General features: G+C 29.2%; 1 protein-coding gene and 1 long non-coding RNA gene across 2 annotated transcripts; one reads left to right on the forward strand and one right to left on the reverse strand.

Annotated features, from left to right (window-relative positions):
- The first annotated feature begins 1,558 nt into the window (after positions 1 to 1,558).
- On the forward strand, positions 1,559 to 2,194 carry LOC123890733. Its single transcript, XR_006802945.1, has 2 exons — positions 1,559 to 1,749; positions 1,852 to 2,194. It is a non-coding gene; the product is annotated as an uncharacterized LOC123890733 (long non-coding RNA).
- Positions 2,195 to 11,327: 9,133 nt separating this feature from the next.
- Positions 11,328 to 17,969, reverse strand: LOC123890734 (cytokinin hydroxylase). The gene is made up of 5 exons (XM_045940388.1): positions 17,623 to 17,969; positions 17,148 to 17,374; positions 16,396 to 16,637; positions 15,284 to 15,653; positions 11,328 to 12,297 (listed from the first exon to the last, which is right to left on the reverse strand). Exons 1-5 carry the CDS (start codon positions 17,897 to 17,899, stop codon positions 11,878 to 11,880), a joined length of 1,536 nt encoding a protein of 511 aa, XP_045796344.1. The 5' UTR covers positions 17,900 to 17,969; the 3' UTR covers positions 11,328 to 11,877.
- Between the last annotated feature and the right edge of the window lie 980 nt (positions 17,970 to 18,949).

The following is an 18,949-nucleotide window of genomic DNA, read 5'->3' on the forward strand; positions in this document are numbered from 1 at the left end:
AACAAACTTCAAGATGAATTAACTGCTTTCTTAACACTTACAACAACAAATTCCACACATGTTGTTTGTAGTAGAATAGAATCTCTTTGCCACGCAACTCTCATTCTCACCTTCCGACACTCAAGTACTTGTCCACTCTGCCCATTTCATATATTCAAAGTTAGGATCATAATTTTAGTATCTATATATGTAGTGTAGCATAACTATACCTATAAATATAGTACGTAATTGTCAACTAAAACATGGTGAATATTTTAATATTCTAAAGTTTAGTTGGATACAAAATTTAGTGTCATTTTATATTTTAGATAAGCTTAAACCTCATAAAGATTCGTGCCATATACACGCTGACGTAGTATGTGAGCCATGTGACATAATATGGTGACGTAACATGTGAATCACTGTCTACATATGTATTTCCTTATTCAAATTCTATAAGAGATCAGATTTCACTAGTAGCTTAACATGATTTTGGGGTCACTAAATAAGTGGCTGTCGATTCTTTGGTAAGTTAATCAAAGTTGCATCAAAGAGCCATTACCTTACCATATACTTTTTGAGCCGTCACTTCTTGTATGCGACTGAGTGAGTGCTCCAACTATATATATATCCCACAAGTAACCCAATTCTTGATTGCCAGCTTGTTATCCATCAATACTTTTTGGAAAATAATAATATCTCTCATTCCAAAAAATAAAAATAAAAAATTATAATAGATTTTGGTCTTGAGGTGAAAAAATAGAATTCGAGAGTTCTATGTTTAGGGAAAAAAAAAATATAAATATTTGATTTAAAAAAAAAATTAAAGAATGAAAACGTTTTGTCAACATGAATATTGTCACGTCATCAATGAGCTTGACACATCAGTAAAAATTTGACCAAATTGAGTTGGAGGACTAAAATTCAGAAAAATCTAAAATAGGGGGATCGAAAGTTCATGTTTTTCAAAATCGGTGATAAAAAATTTGGCTTTTAAAATAGGGGATCAAAAGTTCAGGTTTTTAAAAAATAGGGAGATCAAAAAGTTGACTTTTAAAATAAGAAGATCAAAAAGTTCAGATTTTTCAAAATAGGGGATCAAAAGTGCATTAAAACCTGAAAACTAAAAGGATAATATCTATGCTTAGGGATCAATTTGTAACAGTAATTAATTAGTAAGAGACAAATACGAAACTAATAAATAAATTATGGGACTATATCATCCAATTTAGCCTTTATTTTACTGAAAAATATGGCATCATTTCATGGATATATTGTTCCTTAAGCTAACTTTTCTTTTATTAACATGCCATTGCCATTTTGAGATTTCCCCTTGTCTACCATGAAATGACAAAATTAAGCAAATGAACTTCGATGACCAACAATATTTTTTATGTGTGATGCTAACTAAGATTAAGTGATCAATTGAATTAATTAAAGGGACAAACACAACATATCAACATACTTAATAGGCTCTTAATAACGACTCTTGGAATTCAATAAAAAAATAAAATAATATGTTGTGCCAAAAACAAATATTCTAATAACTTTACAAAGGGCCGGTTTTCTTGCAATTCAATATGTTGTACCAAAAAAAAAAAAGTTTGATGCTTTCTTGGTACGAGGTTTTTTTATATTATATAAAGTGATAAAATAGTTTGTATAGCTAGCTTGCTATATACAAAAGAAGAAGAAAAATGACTACGATTCTCAAGTTTGTGAATGTTATGATTTTCTTAATTTTCCTACTTTTTGTTGCAACAAACTCTAGTAAGCCTATTTTATCTTCATTTTCATGCTGTCTCTTTTATCTTATACGTAATCTTCCAATTCTTTTTAATTATAGTATTTTATTATTGTTTTACATTATAGGTGATAATTGTACTAATGTCTTCGATTGTGCACATACTCAATGTTCATTATATGCAATGCCGTTTTGCTTGACGAATAAATGTATATGCGTTTAGCAACATTCATACCGTGAAGCTAATCAGATGGCGGATGCATTAGTCAACCATGATTGTTCTCTCATAAATGGTTGTGTTTATTTTGATGATTGTCCTCATGATTTTATAGGAATATCATGATGGCGGACAATTTGGGGTTGCCGCCCTCGTTTAGCTTTTTTGTAGTCTGGTTGGATGTTAGCCATCTTTGTAATAAAAAAACGTATATGCATTTTGCAGTTAAATAAAAAATAATTCTTACTTTCTAAGCTTATAATTTTATTTACATGTCATAGTGAATTATGTTAGTTTTATAATTTGTTTCGCATTTTGAGTTACTTGTCTTGTATATTTTCCAGTCAAAAAAATAATATAATTTGACATAGTTGATTGTTGCAGAATTATAATTTGAAGCGTGTGTAATGCTCTAATTTTTTTTATTTGATTTGCCTTAATTGATTTATAATTAATACTCCGCCCGTCCCTAAATATAAGACTTAGTTTAACCACTGCAAGTACTCCAATGCACAATTTTAATCACTAATATCTTTAATTATCTACTATTAGTAAAAATTATAAAAATTTAATATTTTAAAATACTCATAAAAATAAATTAAACAAAATCTTATATGCTACTAATATTTACATATATTATTAAGAAAATACGGTAAAAATAAGATAAATGAATAATACAGTTTTGTCAAAATAACTTATAAAAAGGGATGAAGGAGTATGCATGTATGCAAATAGGATGAACAACAAAGTCCTTTTAGATTACTTTGTAATCTTTTAATGAATATTGTTCAAAAAAATATTATCTCATATGCTCTCGAACTAGAGAATATTGAAGAATGACAAAAATGAAAGAATTTTAGTGCTTCCTAATGAGATTAAATGTAACAACAATTTTTATTTTTTGACAAAACAATAATTTTTATTCGTTATTGGTTAATGAGAAAAAAGAAGAGAGGTCAAATTAAATGCAAGTAGCGTTTAATTTCATGAGAATAATTCTTAAAAAAGATAAATGTTGAGTTTTTTCTCTTATATATCATTTGTGACAAAAAAAGGAGTTTTTTTTTTCTTATAATTTGAGATGGAGGGAGTATCAAAAAATATTTTTTTTTAACAGCGTATCAAAAAGTGGTATTGATTTAGGCTAATCCTATGGTGGACCATTTCTATAAATATAGTCCATTATGGACTGGTGTTTAAGATCATCAGAAATTTCTACGAAGGTTGATAATATTCTTTGAAACTATAAAATTACATAATTGACATAAGTTCAATACGTTTTTTTTTTTTGTTGAAGAAGAAGACAAAGAATAACATTAAATCAGGCATTCGAAAATGCCTAAAAAAAGACACAAAGAGTTTAAACAAAATCGAAGCACAAGTCAAGGTAACATTCAAGCTCAAAGGGAGAACGGAAACTATAGGATCTATGAGAAATCTCTAGTCATGCGACAAAACATCCTAATTTTTGAAGAAAAAGAAAACGACAATTTCTTCACACCAAGAACAAGAGCATGCAAGATATATAGAAATCCCCCGAGACAACCAACATGCTGATTCGACCACCACTAATGACAATCAAAACTATTTTTTTTTCTTCTAGTTTTATACCCACCACCAAGAGACCATTTTAATACTCCCCAACAGTTGATCCGTAGACAAAAACTTAACCTTAAAAATACGATTGTTGCGTTCCATTAGTTCATTGCGATTAGTTGCATCTTTATTTTCTGTTGTTTTGATCATATTGAAATTAATTAAGGCTCTCTTTGGTAAAAATAGCGGATAACTTATGACTGACGGCTTGTGGCTGATAAGTTATAACATTCATAATTATTAATAATAAAAATTATATTTAAGATATTTAGAATTTCTGATTTAAATTTATTAATTCAATATATCTATTATATATTATTATTAACCCCTACCTTGATATCTAGTTGCTCTTAATTAATTTATAAAAAAAATTATTATTAACAAACAACAAAAATTAAGCATAACAATTTTTAAAAGATCCATATTAAACACATTCAATAAAATGTATTTAACGTTACCAAAAAATATAGTGAACATCTCACCATTACAAAAAATGTAACTTTATTAACACGTATAAAAAAAATATAGTAGACAATAAAAATTTAACACAAACCATTTTCCAGACCGACTCACATGCAATTGCATGTGAGATTTCTTAACATGTGTGCTTATGTTTCTTTTATTATGTTTTTTTTTTGTTTTCACCACCAGTTTAATCTGGTTCGGTGGTCAGTTCTGACATCAAGTGGTTCCAGTTTTCTCTCGATCGCTGTTACGGAGGATCAAACTACGGTTCTCTCTATCAAGTTCAACGCCAATCACCACTGAACTAACTAATGATTGATGTATCATGTTTTTCTTTTAGAATGTCTGATTTGTGCAAAATAGATTTTGTATTTGATTAGGTTTAAACGTGTATACGTGTGAAAAATTGATCCAACATATTAGAGACCATAATTAAAGTAAAATTTTATGAGAAAAAAGAATATGCACTGTGTCAATTAATACCAACTATGTTTTCTGCCACATCACCATACTAAACCTCAATTTCTTAATATGATGTGTAAAATGTTTCATTCTTTATCAGTGTGAAATTAATTTACGGTAACAGTGTATAGTCTTTAAACTTAAATTTTATAGCTAATAAATTGAAAATAAATTACACTATATTAAAGGCAATTGTCAAATTACATTATTTTGCTTGCATCAAAAATAAATAACACATAAAAAGATCGTAACGCCTAGAAAAGAAAGATCACAACGTGACTATGTGCGGAACAGATATTCCTAATTGAGACAAATAATTCCGTAAAAAAAAAAGAACACAAATAATTATTTGTGAATAAGGTATTATCTTTTCCACATTTGCTTAACCTGTGAAATAAATTAAAATGTTAGATAAATATAATTCAAAGTACGAAAGAAATCATAAAAATAGCATAATTCACCATGACATACATGTAATTGTAAATACAACTATATGCAATTATAGAAGTAATTAATAGAATATTTTTTTGACGGTTAAGTAATTAATAGAATTTTTTTTTTTTGTCGATTAATAGAATTATTTATTAAAAAATAGATATTTGACCTAACTTATCTTACAAAACTGATTTGTAAAATGATGATTGCCTCTTACTTATAAACTCTTGTTCAGGTTATCTCACATCTGATGTGAGACTTTTTAACACCATCCTCACGTCCAGCACTCATGCGTGAATATAAATGGTAGGTGACCCGATAGCGGGTGACCCAACAAATCTTGAAGAGACTTTAATATCATCTTAAAAAATGGGTGATTGGCCTAACTCATTTATAAACTCACCTAAATGTGTGTTTATAAGTGAAGACAATCCTCACATTACAAACTTAGTATTTTATAAGGTTGAGTTAGACCCGATTCGATTTTAAAATTACTATTTTTTTACTTACATGTTAAACGCATACACATTCCTCCATCAAGCATATTGGCATTGCTGGTGCCATACAATCAGCATGTACACAATTAAGGGAAGTAGTACAATTACTAGCTGTGATGTAAAACAATAATAAAAATACTATTATTAAATAAGGTCGAATTAAAGATAATGTCTATATATATTGGTAAAATAGAAATTTGAAAATGAAGAGAAGAAAGACTTACAAGCGTTAGTTACAACAAAAAATAGGAAAAATATGAGGATCATTGCATACACCAACTTGAAAATTTTAGTCATTTTTTCTTCTTGTTTAGCATGTAACAAACAACAACTATTTATCACTTTATATGATATAAAAAAACCTCTTGCTATCTTTGTAAGAGAACAACAAAATATTAAATTGCTATAATATTTTCAAAAAATTAGAATCTTTATTAACTGTCAAAAATTAGAATTTTTTATTAATGTCTCTTAAATTTGTTGATATGTTGTGTTTGTCGATTTAACTCACTCAATTGATCATTTGATATTATATAAAATTATTATGGGTCATTGGAGTTGATTTTTTTAATAATATTATTATTTATTAATTTTATCATTTCATGACAGAGAAGGAAAGGTTAATTTTAGGCCCGTGTATGCCTTGTTAGAATTTTGGTGAAGGTTTTTTTTTTTTTTTAATGGCAAAATAATGTTTTATATATTAATAAATACAATAATAGCACAAGAAAAAAAAGGTCTAGAAATACACTGCACTTACAATTATTTAGAAAATACACATGCAAAATTAAAGATACACCATCAACAAAAACTAAACACCTCTAACTTTCCAACACAAGAAGATTCAAAATCCCTCAAAGTTGGAGAAATGTATTAATCACGAAGGACAGACACAAAACATAAGGACAATAATTTTTGTGAAGGTTATGTAGAATAGACACTAAATGTGTTAAGAATTACCATTGTCAGTCTTAAATTAGTAGGTATTCCATCCGTAATACTTTATAAGCAAAATTTCACTTTCTAGGTTCATTGTATATTTAATGTATTTGGTTCATATTATGTATTAGATACATTAAATATACAATAAACCTAAAAAGTACATTTTTTTTTATAAAGTGTTATAGAGAGAGTAGTTGTTAAGTTAAGAAATCTTAAGGGTACCTTAATCAAGATTTTTTTATTAGGTGCCATTTATTTTACACCATATAATTTATACAATATTGTTAAAAATTATGCAACAATTGGGAAAAATATATTATATTCATCTTTAAATATAAGATTTTCTTAAAAAATTCTATATCCATTTTTATATGATTTATTTTAAATTTTCAAGGACGTTAATTATTTCTTTATCAATATATGTATCCCTAATTAAAGTACATCCGTAAAAATAATCTCAATTGTCAACATATTTAATACCACAATTAATTTTTTTTTAATCTCGCTGATTTTTTTAAAAAAGAATCTTATATGTAAGGACAAAAGTAGTAAAAACATTATGCAACAATAATAATTACATGATTAAAGTAGCATACATAAAATAAGATATAATTTTTCAATATCTATAAAATATCTAATTTTTCCTTATGAAAGTTTGTCTATAGCTTGCACAATGGCACACAAGATTGTGTGAATGATTCACGTAGCATTTCACTCTCTATATGCATCACCATCATCATGAGTACAATAATTATCAAAGCACATTAACTTTATTGATTTTACAACACTATATTAATTGAAGATATTCCCCTACCCATGCCCAAAATTAAAAGAAGAATATCAACAGCATTTCAATCATGATCTTTGCAACTCTAGTCCATTTTTTGGTGGGATTTTGCTTGGATTTTCTCTTGCACCAGTCAATGAAGATATATTTATTTATTAAATGATGAAAAATAATCCGGCACATTAATTTTTTATGCAAAAGTTATACTAGACAAATAGACCATAATGGAAGTAACATAAATAAAAAGTATTATCCTCGAGCATGTGATCAATTTGCATGTTTACATTTTTTTTTGTTTACATAATTTGCATGTTTACATTATCATTATTTAACTGTCACATTTTCTTAAAAATACAACTGTCGAATCTCTGATGGTTCTTGGACATTTAAATTTCCAAACTAATTATAGTTAGAATTAACTAAGATATTCGGCTAAAATGGTTAATGAGTTCTTCCTAAGATAAAATGTTTGGGAGAAACCTAATTTAATTATTGGTGGAAATAACTTTTGGCTAGACTTTACTTACCTTAATAAAGGTCAAATACTACATTATCGAGACCTCACTCCTATAGGAACCAAAAGATTAGCACTAAGAAATAAAAAAAATTAGACAGGTATATTAATATTGCAATATTTTGTCTATAATATATAGATGTCATGTTAACATGTGTTCTAAGGTTAGTGCATATGTTAATATTCTACGCCATTCAAAAAAAAATGGTCGGGCAATTGACCTCTATTTTGACATGAGTTGAACAGTAAGAAAGCAATTTGAAAAAACAATCAAATAGCCCGACTAGACCACATAAAAAATTGGTTAAATCGGTGAGAAATTTGAATAATATGTTCGAGTTCATGTGTTAATCAATCTTCAGTTTTATCGTAAACAAGAAAAAAGTTATACTTTTTTTTTCTGTCTTATATGAATGCCACAAATTTTATAGTTCATTTAATTTAGGACCGGTCCAACAAAAGGCCTAGAACAAGATTTAAACTGAGGCATTATAATTAAACGAAGCATGAACCTAATTTGAAGTGTAATTTAAATTAAATCAGACCACATATATATTTAATTTGTGCTAAGCATGTTTAAGGTAGGGACTATATGTGTTAAAAGACAAAAGTAGTCAAATGAGACATCTATTATATAATAGTGGCCATCAACTTATCAAACAAAAGGAAAGATAGTTTGGTATTAAAGAAAACAAGGTGGAGGAGTGTGGATCAATTTATTTATTATTTGAAGTTTTGAACTGTGAGGCACTTATAGGTCAGTGCAGAAGGTTACACCATTTACTTATTATTTTCTTAAGGTTTTGTGGCAATGGGAGTGTAGGAGGAATAGGATGTGGTGTTAGTGGGATCATTTTAATGGTGGGCAATGATTATATGATATTTATCACAATATGATCATTAACAATTAATTTAAGTTTAAAGCCACATAAATAATAGTATTTAAAAGTCGAGAGACTTATCATCCCACTTTGATTGTACCAAAGATTTTTTTTTTTTCCTTTTGACTATACATATATGTGAGATGAGATCCTCTCCATTTTCTATCATTTCCATTTCTTCCATTGCAAAAGTTTTTAAATGTTTTTTTGGTGTATAAAATGTATTTGGACCCACTTAATATCACATTTATATATTTATATTCCCAAAACTATATAAGAATGGAGGAAATGGAAAGAATGAGAAATGGAGAGGATCCTAACTCCATATATGTTAGCCACATTGTATATCAAACGATAAATTTGTATATTGAAAGTAAGTGTTTTTGGTTGGCGGTTGTTTTTGTGTTGCGTTGGCTAATCGCGGAGTCATTTCAAACCAGCATGATTTATGTTGTGTTTTTTGCTTTAGAGAGATTGAACTTGAAGACTTAAACCATGTGATCTTCAATTGCCGGTTCTCACAACAAGTGTGGAAAAAAAAAATTCTGTTGGATGCAGGTGGATGGTATTATCTTTGAAGAAAGATGGAGTCATTTCACATCGTTTGCTTCTCTAGTGACAAGTAACAAAGAACCAAATGTTCGCCATATAATTTGGCTAGCTACTACGTGGTGCCTTTGATGTCTACATAACAATATCGTGTTTCGAGGAGTTATGTTGAATTTGTCTTCTATTGGGAGTCATACTCCTTATGCTTTTGTTGGTTTTGGTTCTTAGGTAGAAGTGGGAGTCATACTCCTTATGCTTTTGTTGATTGCTGTAATAATCCTTTAGCTTGCCTACATAACATCTAATGAATTTTTGAATTGTAACGGTTGAACATCTCTTGTGTTTCTTATAATTCAAGTTTTGCTTATAAAAAAAAATGATGAATTAGTATATGGTAAAAAATTTGGAGATTTCTTAAACAAATAGTTACGAGTTTAATCTTTGATTTTTATATACAGAAAAATTCAGTTAAAAAGAAAAAATATAGTAATTAATTATATTTAGAAATGGAGATAGTAATTTTTTTTTCTCAAGAAATGGAGATAGTATTAAGCTAAGGGGGTTAATTCTTTGGACCGTAAAAAAATGGTGGCCTTTTGGGTGCTATGACTAAGACAAGAAATTAATAGAATCTCCAACATAAAACGTTTTACATGCTACGTAGATAGATATAAGCGCTGTCCACAATTTATTAGACTTCAAACAATAACATGTCAGCAAGAAATTATGGTTGCAAATAAAAGAATGATAAAAACTTAGTGGAAGAAAGTAGAGGTGGCTAAGAGAAAAAAAAAAAAAACCTATTTCCAAAATGGCAATATTGACCCTACCTTAGTTTTAATTTGGTGTCACAATAAGTTGCCTTATTTCAGTAGAAAAGTGAAGCACTTTGTTAAATCATCTCAATTGAGAGAGAGAGAGAGAAAAAAAATGAAAAACTACTTTTAAGTGCCATGGAGCATCAAAGTTTAAAGGAAAAACCAACATTACATTTGTCCGACTTAAACTTGATTTAGATTATTTGATCTCAATTCGATTTTTATTTTTATCAAGTAATCTAGTGACTAGAAAATCTACTTTAAAAAATAAGTGGAGTATTTGAGATTCGCACCCAACTCCTACACATAAAATGTGATATCCCTACCAACTGAGTTAAACTCACGAGACGAGACATTTCAATTCGAATTTTATAGATGGAAAAAATGTAATAAGAAAGAGAGACTCAATTTCTTAAATATGATAAGACTTAATAACTCGATATCGGTATTATATTTTTTCAATCCAACCATTGATTTCAAAGATCTCATTGAGTAGATCAACTCCACAAATTTTTATAAAAATTCAAAACTATTTGATACTTTTTCTGATAACTTCAATTGAACGTAACAAACTTTTAAAAACCCCGTTGAATTTCAATAGTCTGAATATATAACTACATTTTTTGAATTTTTATAAAAATTTGTGGAGTTGATCTACTCAATAAGATCTTTGAATTCAACGGTTGGATTGAAAAAATATAATGTCGATATTGAGTTATTAAGCGGAGTAAATCAATGGAGACTTACTCCTGAAGTAACGAATCTCTCATCATATATATATATATATATATATATATATATTTGAAAGAAATTAATCATCGACAAAATTGATGAATATTTTGCATTGATCAATAACGTGATTAAAAAAAAAACCTTTGTAAACCCATGTCCACATTATTCGTTGAAATAGGTCTTACGAATATTAGGCTTGTTTAACACGAAAGACTTGATTAAGTTTTTCACGGTGCACCAGTCGTGAATAACATTATAATGAATACAAATTTTACAAAATTCACCGTTAGATTAAAAGTTTATATCATACAGATCATTCATAATTTTTTTAAAAATAATTTAATATGATATTGAGACCATCAAAATTAACGGTATTCAATAAAAATTAATAAACCGTTAATCTTGATAAATCTCAATAAGATATCAAATAATTTTTAATTTTTTCAAAAAAAATTATAAATAATCAATATGATATATATCATGAAAGACTAACACGTAAACTTGACGCGGACATTATAGTCTAAATTATAAGTCATAAGTGTTTGATTTTAAAACATATCCAAACACAGATGCTCCGATGTCTTTATCTCACGTTACATTTGAGTGCCACTACTTAACTCAATTCATGCATTGAAGAGATAAGTTAATATCTGTACTCATTCAAGTTGTTATTAATTAATTTAAATATCCTAATCCTTGCAATCATTACTTCATCTTTATTTCTTCATTGCAAAATAATTGAAAATAAGATAAAGAATTACAAAAATGCTCATCATGATCAAGATTGTTACAACCCACTCTCCGCATCATAAAATGATAAAAACTAAAAAAACAAAAAACCATTCTCCCTCAATTCTAAAACTCTCAAAACCAAATCGTTAGTTGGTTTAATGGTGATTGTCGCTGAACTTGGTAGGGAGCATCACGATTCGATCCCCCACAACTGCGATCGGGAGGGGGCTGAAACTACTTGATGTCAGAACTGTCCCCCGAACCAGATTAAACTGGTAGCGAAAGGAAAAAAAAACTCTCAAAACCCCAACTCTCTAGATTTTAATTTGAAGCAGTAACTAAACAAACATTCTAGTCAATGATGTCGATTGTTGATTCTGGGTTCGCAATTTTGTCTAAATCCCGATGTAAGTCTTATAGTCACCTTTTAACGGCTTAGATAGACTGAATGTGATATATCGCCACTTATTAATTGATTTGAGTTCATCCATCCGAGTCCTGCCTCGCAAGAATGGCTATGTCCCATTTCATGGCTCCAAGGGCTTCAAACAAACTTGAACGCCATATTTGGGCTTAATTGTCAACACAACCACGGGTGCGTGGCGATAATTATCCGAAATTGTGAAGCTAAATCGAGAGATTAACATGGCTAATATAATTTTAGCCTCCATTAAGGCAAATGTTTGTCCAACACAATTTCTTGGGCCAAAAGCAAATGGTAAAAAACGGCTAGGAATGAATGATTTTGAAGTAAACCTCTCTGGATTGAATTCATTTGCATCTTTACCCCATAATTTTTCACTATGATGAATAGCCAAAACAGGAATCCAAATTGATAACCCTTTAGGTATATAAAGGTCACCCAATATTATGTCTTCAAAGGCCATTCTAGGGAGCACGGATGCTGGAGGATAGAGCCTCAACGACTCATTGATTACCATATGCAACTACAAAATATAGAAAATGAAAAGTTTGATTAGTTGATATACTTTATAAACTTTGGAGTAGCAGAGTGTTCACTTACTTTTGATCGTTTCGAAATCTTGCGTTTAAGTATAATCATTACCAACGCATAGTTTTGACATTAATGTTTTTTATTAGGTATTTCAAACTACTCTATTTTTTTTCATGTGTGCTACTACGTAAACAAACTACTATATTTTTTTTATGCGAATTGAAGCGACAAAAATTGAAATAATAGTTAATTTTGTTTAGGTTTAAGTTTTTTTTAAAAAGAAAAAATTGGAAACTTACTTGTTTATCTAAATAGTATTTAAGATATTTATAACAATTTTTTCCAGTTTGCATAATATATATATATAGTGACACATTCACATTTTAATCAAAAAACTTATTTAAAAGTGCGCGATTCAAGAACTGCAAAAACTTAATTAGTGATTTTTTAGTCTATCCTTATTTATCTTGAATAAAGTTAAGAAAAATATACATATTTCTATTGTTTTTTTAATAAAAATAATGTTCTGTGTATCATAAAATGTACTATCATTAATTTAAAATTGTTTATATTTTAGACTAATTAAGTACTATTAGAGGGAATAGCTAACAATGTACCAAAAAAAAAAAAAAAGAGGGAATAGCTAACAACTGAAGAAAAATTAAACTCTAATTTTTTTAAGTGGGTGGCCATTAATCTCTCCATTGAGTGATTATGGTCAACTAATTTTCTTTTTGTTCTCTTTTCCTATGATACGATTTTCTTCTTCTCATAAAAGTATGATTGTATCGTTATTCAGAATTTGAACAAATAGCTTTTAACTTTTGTGCAATTGGACCCTCTAAAAAGAAAGATAACCATAATTAATTAATAATAATATTAGTATATTCTTCTAAATTAATGACACCAACTAATGGTGCACGGGTGCAAAGATGATTGTTAAATAAATCATATTTTAATTTCAAAAAAAGAAAGTAAATCATATTTTTTGTTTGTTTCTCAAAACATACATATCTAGGTTTAACTAAAATATTTCTAAACTGTCTTTTCTAAACATCGTGCTAGTTAATAATAACTTAATTAAGACCTAAGATCTTTAGATTGATTAGGCTGTTGGCAAAAATAATATATTTTTAAAAAAACTTGGTATCCGGCCCTACGACTGACTAATTCAAAGGGACCAATCTCACCGTTCACTTGCGGGGCCCATTTAAAGCCAAAGTTTTTTTTGCTCTGTATGGACTTAGCCCACCGAAATTGTTACTATGAGAAATCGAACTTGAGACATTAAGATGAGCATACTCCAAAGACCCAAACCAACACCACTAGACCAACCCCAAGTGAATTTTGGCAAAAGTAATACTATTTTTTAAATAAAACAAAAGGCAAATACTACTACTATATAAAATAATGAAAAGTGTGCACGGTTGTTAGGACTTGAGTGTATGTAATGTTAAGAATACAATTCAAAAGATTAGTTCAATAGCTAAAAGAGTTTCATAATTTAAGTACTACATTAAGTACTTTGATCTATTTAATATGAGACACCAAATATTATCACGCTCTTTAAGAATCGACATCCACGATAGCTTTTATTCTATTGACATTGACACAATAATAGCTCTTTTCATTTCAACGACTCCATTCACCTTCAATATTCATTTTCTCTTTTATAATATATAAACAATTATAGGGGCAACTAGGATTAAGTAACATAAACAAATTTATTAGCACTATAAATTTAGGTTAAAATTTTTTTAGCACTCATAAATTTAGGTTAATTCTTATAAATAAGAGACGGCAGGAGTATATATACTTGACACTATTAAAAATAAAAACAAATCCTAGAAAAATAATTGTGTAAATATAAGTTATAAATTTGACGAGAATGTATCATCTCAACTATAAAAAAAATAAGAGAGAATATTGTGAAATCTAGATTATAAAATTTATAAAAAGAGGATAGGATTAAATATATTTTTTTTAAAGAAAGAGAAAAATTAGCTAAAGTTCAGACAACTCATTTACATGTTAATCCTCAATTTTTTAATTATTGTCCACCTTATATTCCAAAAACTTATTAAGAATTGAGATGTATAAAAGAAGAGAAAAACAACTGAAAAATCCATTCTCAAATTTGACTAAACCACTTCTTCTCTCCTATGACTTAAAAAATAGCCTAAAATGACTCTTTCTTCTCTTGTAAGTGTGACATAAAAAAGGCTTTAACTTTCATCAAAGGGATAGGTTTAAATAATCAAATAAATTTATGAAGTAACTTTTAGCGAGATTGTTGCACTCCAATAATAAATTTTCATACATATAAGTCATGGAACGAAACTTCTGACTATGCTAAAGGAGTTTAGGTTCTCTCCATTTATTATCCTTCCATTTATTCTCTATTTGGAGAGAGATAGACACATTAAGAATTAGTGAGACCCATTAAAAGTGGGTCCCACTAATTTGTGGACCCCACTAATTTTTTCATGTGTCTATCTCTCTCTAAATGGAGAATAAATAGATAGATAATAAATGGAGGGAACCTGAACTCATGCTAAAGGGTTATGAGCTGAGCAATTTATTTCCACTCAACCGAATCAAATTTAATAAATGTAACGTACGTAAATTAATAGTTTAAGTTTTTATTTCCATTCAACGAATCAAATTTAATAAATGTAAGGTACGTAAATTAATAGTTTAAGTTTTTTTTTTTTTTGACTAAGTTTAAGTTTTTTTTTATTCATTTAAAATAAAAATTTAATTTATATGCTCCGTCAGTGTAAAATTATTTTACACATACGTTCAATAATATACCGACACATCGTGTATGATATTTAAAAACACATGATATATCACATTCATTAAATGATGTGACAACGCATCATTGAATGTATGTGTAAAAAATCTTTACACTCACGGTGCACAACAATTAAACTCTTAAAATAAAGCAAAGAAAAATTATCTTGTTAATTACTTACCATAGTAAGCTTGGAAAGTTGATCCAAAGAGGGAATTCCCCCATTGCAAACCCTTTTAACCTCAGCTCTAACCTTTTCTTGCCAAGATGGATTAATTGCTAGTAACATAATTGTCCAAGTGAGTAAAAGTGCTGTTGTTTCATGTCCTGAAAAGAAAAATGTTTTGCATTCATCCATTACTAGTTGCAAATTTAAGCTAGTTTCTTTTTTTTGCATTTCATTCAATAGTATCCCCAATAAATCATTCCCATAAGAATTGCTTCTCCCAATCTCAACACAATCTTTTCTACTTTGTATTATTTCCATCAATAGTCTCTCCACTTCCATCTTCAATGACTTTATCTCTCTGTTGTACTTGCTTGGGAAAAATCTATACACACAAATTGAATTTACATGATTTTGACATTAATGAAAAGGAATTTGAAATAAGAATGTGATGATTTGGACATGCATTAAATGTTTGTTGGTAAAAAAAATAATTCATCAAGATAAAAAGGAGAGGTATAGCTCACCTTCAATTTAAAACCATACAAACATAAGGTTAAATTATAATTTTGGCCCCTAACTTTTATAAATTAGGGGCTAAAAATTTTATTATGAAAGTCTTAATTAAAACTTTCATAATAGCATTTTTAGCCCCTAATTTTAGCATTTTTTGCAAAAGGTTGCTCCCCACTTATTTTGACCAAGTTAGCGCACATGCGGGTAGTTACTCATATTCCACGTCAGCCTGTGTGGTAAGGGATACTGACGTGACATGTGAGTCATTGTTTACGTGTGCAAGACATGCTGCCGTGACATGTTAGTCACTATCTGCGTGTGCGTTGATTTGGTCAAAATTAATGAGGGCTAAACCTTTTATAAAATGAGCTAAAATCAGGGGGTCAAAAGTGTTATTATGGAAGTTAAGATGTAAATATTGCATATGGTGCCAATTTGGGTGAGTTAATTTAGCTTCTTAAAAAAAAATGTAAATATTGCAAGTTTGTATAAATTAGGGGACCAAAAATACAATTTAGCCTACTCATAATCACATAAATTCCGATTATTATTATCTTGGAAAAAAAATGGTGGTTTAGAAAAAAGATTTGTTGTAAAGTGAAAGTACCTACCTGCTTCCAGGAAAGCAAAGATGGCGACTTGCTTGAGCACAACGGCTCTGAAGAGCAGTAAGTAGATGGAATATTTTCTTTCCCTTTTGGTAACTTGTACCAAACTCAGTTCTTGAGATAATATCTGCAGTAAGTTTAGTCATGTACTCACCAATCTCCACCTCACTTTGTCCACACTCTAGTCCTTTTTGTAGTGAGTGCAGCATCTCTTTAGTGCATTCCACCATATGTCCTGCATAGCTCTGTAAATGACATGTTTATCAATTTTTTATGTAGCACTGACACTTCAAATTTAAGGTGTGTCTGAGTGTCTGACACGTGTAACTGTCTGACGACTCAAATTGAATACATGTCTGACACATGTCAGTGTCAGCCACTACAATACTGTCTCATGTAATAACTTTCCAGTTTTTCATATTGGTTAGTATATCAATGTCGGTGTTGTGTCTGATATTTGTGTTTGAGTTGGAGCTTCGTAGCTAGCCAGTACTATCTCAAGATAGAGATTTGGATTGTTTGTAATCACAAATCCAACACAGTTGGCACATCAGCGAGAACTGGCGATGAATCAAAATTGGACGGTTCAGATTTTAAGCGCGGCTTTAAGTTTTTTTTTTTAATAATCTATTTGCTTTCTACACTGTCCGATCTTAATCCAACGGCCACTGATGAAGTAACTCCATAAATGCGTGAATTTGTGACAGCAGACAATCCAATTTCAAATAAATGATAAGTATATGATTGAATAATACCTTAAGTCTGTCGCCCATGAATGCAGGGGCAACAATGTGACGTTGGTGATACCAATTTTCACCATTTGCCATCAAAACTCCTTCTCCAATAAAATTTTTTGAACCCTGTTTTTGGAGCCATGATTTACCAGATACTGTACTGTATTTTGAAAGAAACTCTTTGATCAATTCTGTTTCTGTCAAACACAACCTTGGCTCTGGACCATTCCAATATATATATCTTTTTCCTACACAATCAAAATTTTAACATCTCCAAGTTAAGCTAATTATAATTGCTATCATAATTTAATTATATATACGTGTCTATCCATAGCGACTCAAGTGAGAACATTTTGTTATAATTATAGCAGAGTGTTCTCACTAGAGTCACTATCTGTCTATAGAAAGAGATTCAACTGAGAATACTTTGTTATTAAAATTATATCAAAGTATTCTCACTTGAATCGTTATCTATCAATATAATTGATGTTCGTACCAAATTGGGAGGACCAGAGAAGAAAATGAGGAAGAAGACGACCGACAATGTCATGGCTTATAGTTTTCATGTCATGTGAGGTTGATTTAGAAACAAGGGAAGCCATGTCCAAGATGTTGCCGGTGAAGAACCGAGGTTTCGGGCCTCGAACACCTTGCATCTCCATGATTTTTTTTATCCTTAGTGGAGTGAGGAAGTAACATGAGAGGTTTTCATACAAGAGTTTGAATAGCATAATCACTAGTATGAATAAAAGAATTGTAAGAACCACCATCATAATAAATATGAATGATTGATGAGAAGTGAGTGTGAGATTATAGCAAAGAGTAGTGTGTGATATGATATGGGAATTTGATGTATGACTCAACTTATATTTATATATATAGTGGGAATTTGATTTATGACTGTTCCTTTCATTTTATATGTACACATTGTGGCTGAGTTAAATATATAAAATTGGTTTAGTGGTTTTGCAAAAGTGCTTCTCTACCTATAGAAATAATTCAAGAGAATTTATATATTTAGCTTATTATATAGCTAAGGTGTGTTTGGATAAACAATTTATTTACGCTCTTATAATATAAGCACTTATGGTAGTTAGATTGACTTAAGTTTATCTCCTCACATAAAAACTTGTGAAAATGTTTGGGAGATGTATGAAAATAGCTTATGACATGTTTATAAATTATTTTCAGCTTATTTTTATAAGCTATTTATGATAATTTATGAAAATAGCTTATAACATATGTGAAAAGTATTGTTTGAGTTCATTTTATCTTTTGTTATAGAAATATAAATGCTTAACAAAGTTGTTTATCCAAACAGAGTATAAGTGCTTATGTACAAACTATTTGTACAAATTATGTGTTTTCATAAATTATCTTTAAAACGTTATGAAAATAAATTGAAAAGTGAAGTCATACGTTGATTCTATAAACTCTTCTAAAACAGTCTTATAAATATTTATATAAGTAGATAAGTTTGAATAAATCAATCCAAAAGCTTTTTCACCTAGATTTGTGACCGTTATACAACAACTGTTAGTTTCACTTCACACACAAGTTGGCACAAAATTTTGTTCACTACTTTAGAACTTTAAAGAGATGTTCTCATTGCTTTGAAAACAAAGGACTAGTGTGTGTGTACATGCATAGAAAATAGTTGTTCACAAGTGACGTGACATATACATAATGTCACAATATTTTTTATGTATATGCAATTATGCAACCGAAGTTAACTTCAAAAAGTTGATGATTATACTATGAGAATATGTATCTAGAGTAATTCTATAGTAACATTTCACTCTTGGCTATTCCATTACCTTTAG

This window comes from Trifolium pratense, linkage group LG6, assembly GCF_020283565.1.
Source record: "Trifolium pratense cultivar HEN17-A07 linkage group LG6, ARS_RC_1.1, whole genome shotgun sequence".
NCBI classification, from domain to species: Eukaryota; Viridiplantae; Streptophyta; class Magnoliopsida; order Fabales; family Fabaceae; genus Trifolium; species Trifolium pratense.

What these genes read in the sequence shown, in the direction of transcription:
- LOC123890734 (XM_045940388.1), bottom strand. Translation starts at nt 17,899, where the DNA reads ATGATGGTGGTTCTTACAATTCTTTTATTCATACTAGTGATTATGCTA. An exon ending in TCTCTGGTCCTCCCAATTTG is followed by an intron (nt 17,375 to 17,622) that starts GTACGAACATCA and finishes TTGATTGTGTAG; the next exon opens with GAAAAAGATATATATATTGG. An exon ending in AACTTTCCAAGCTTACTATG is followed by an intron (nt 12,298 to 15,283) that starts GTAAGTAATTAA and finishes TATATTTTGTAG; the next exon opens with TTGCATATGGTAATCAATGA.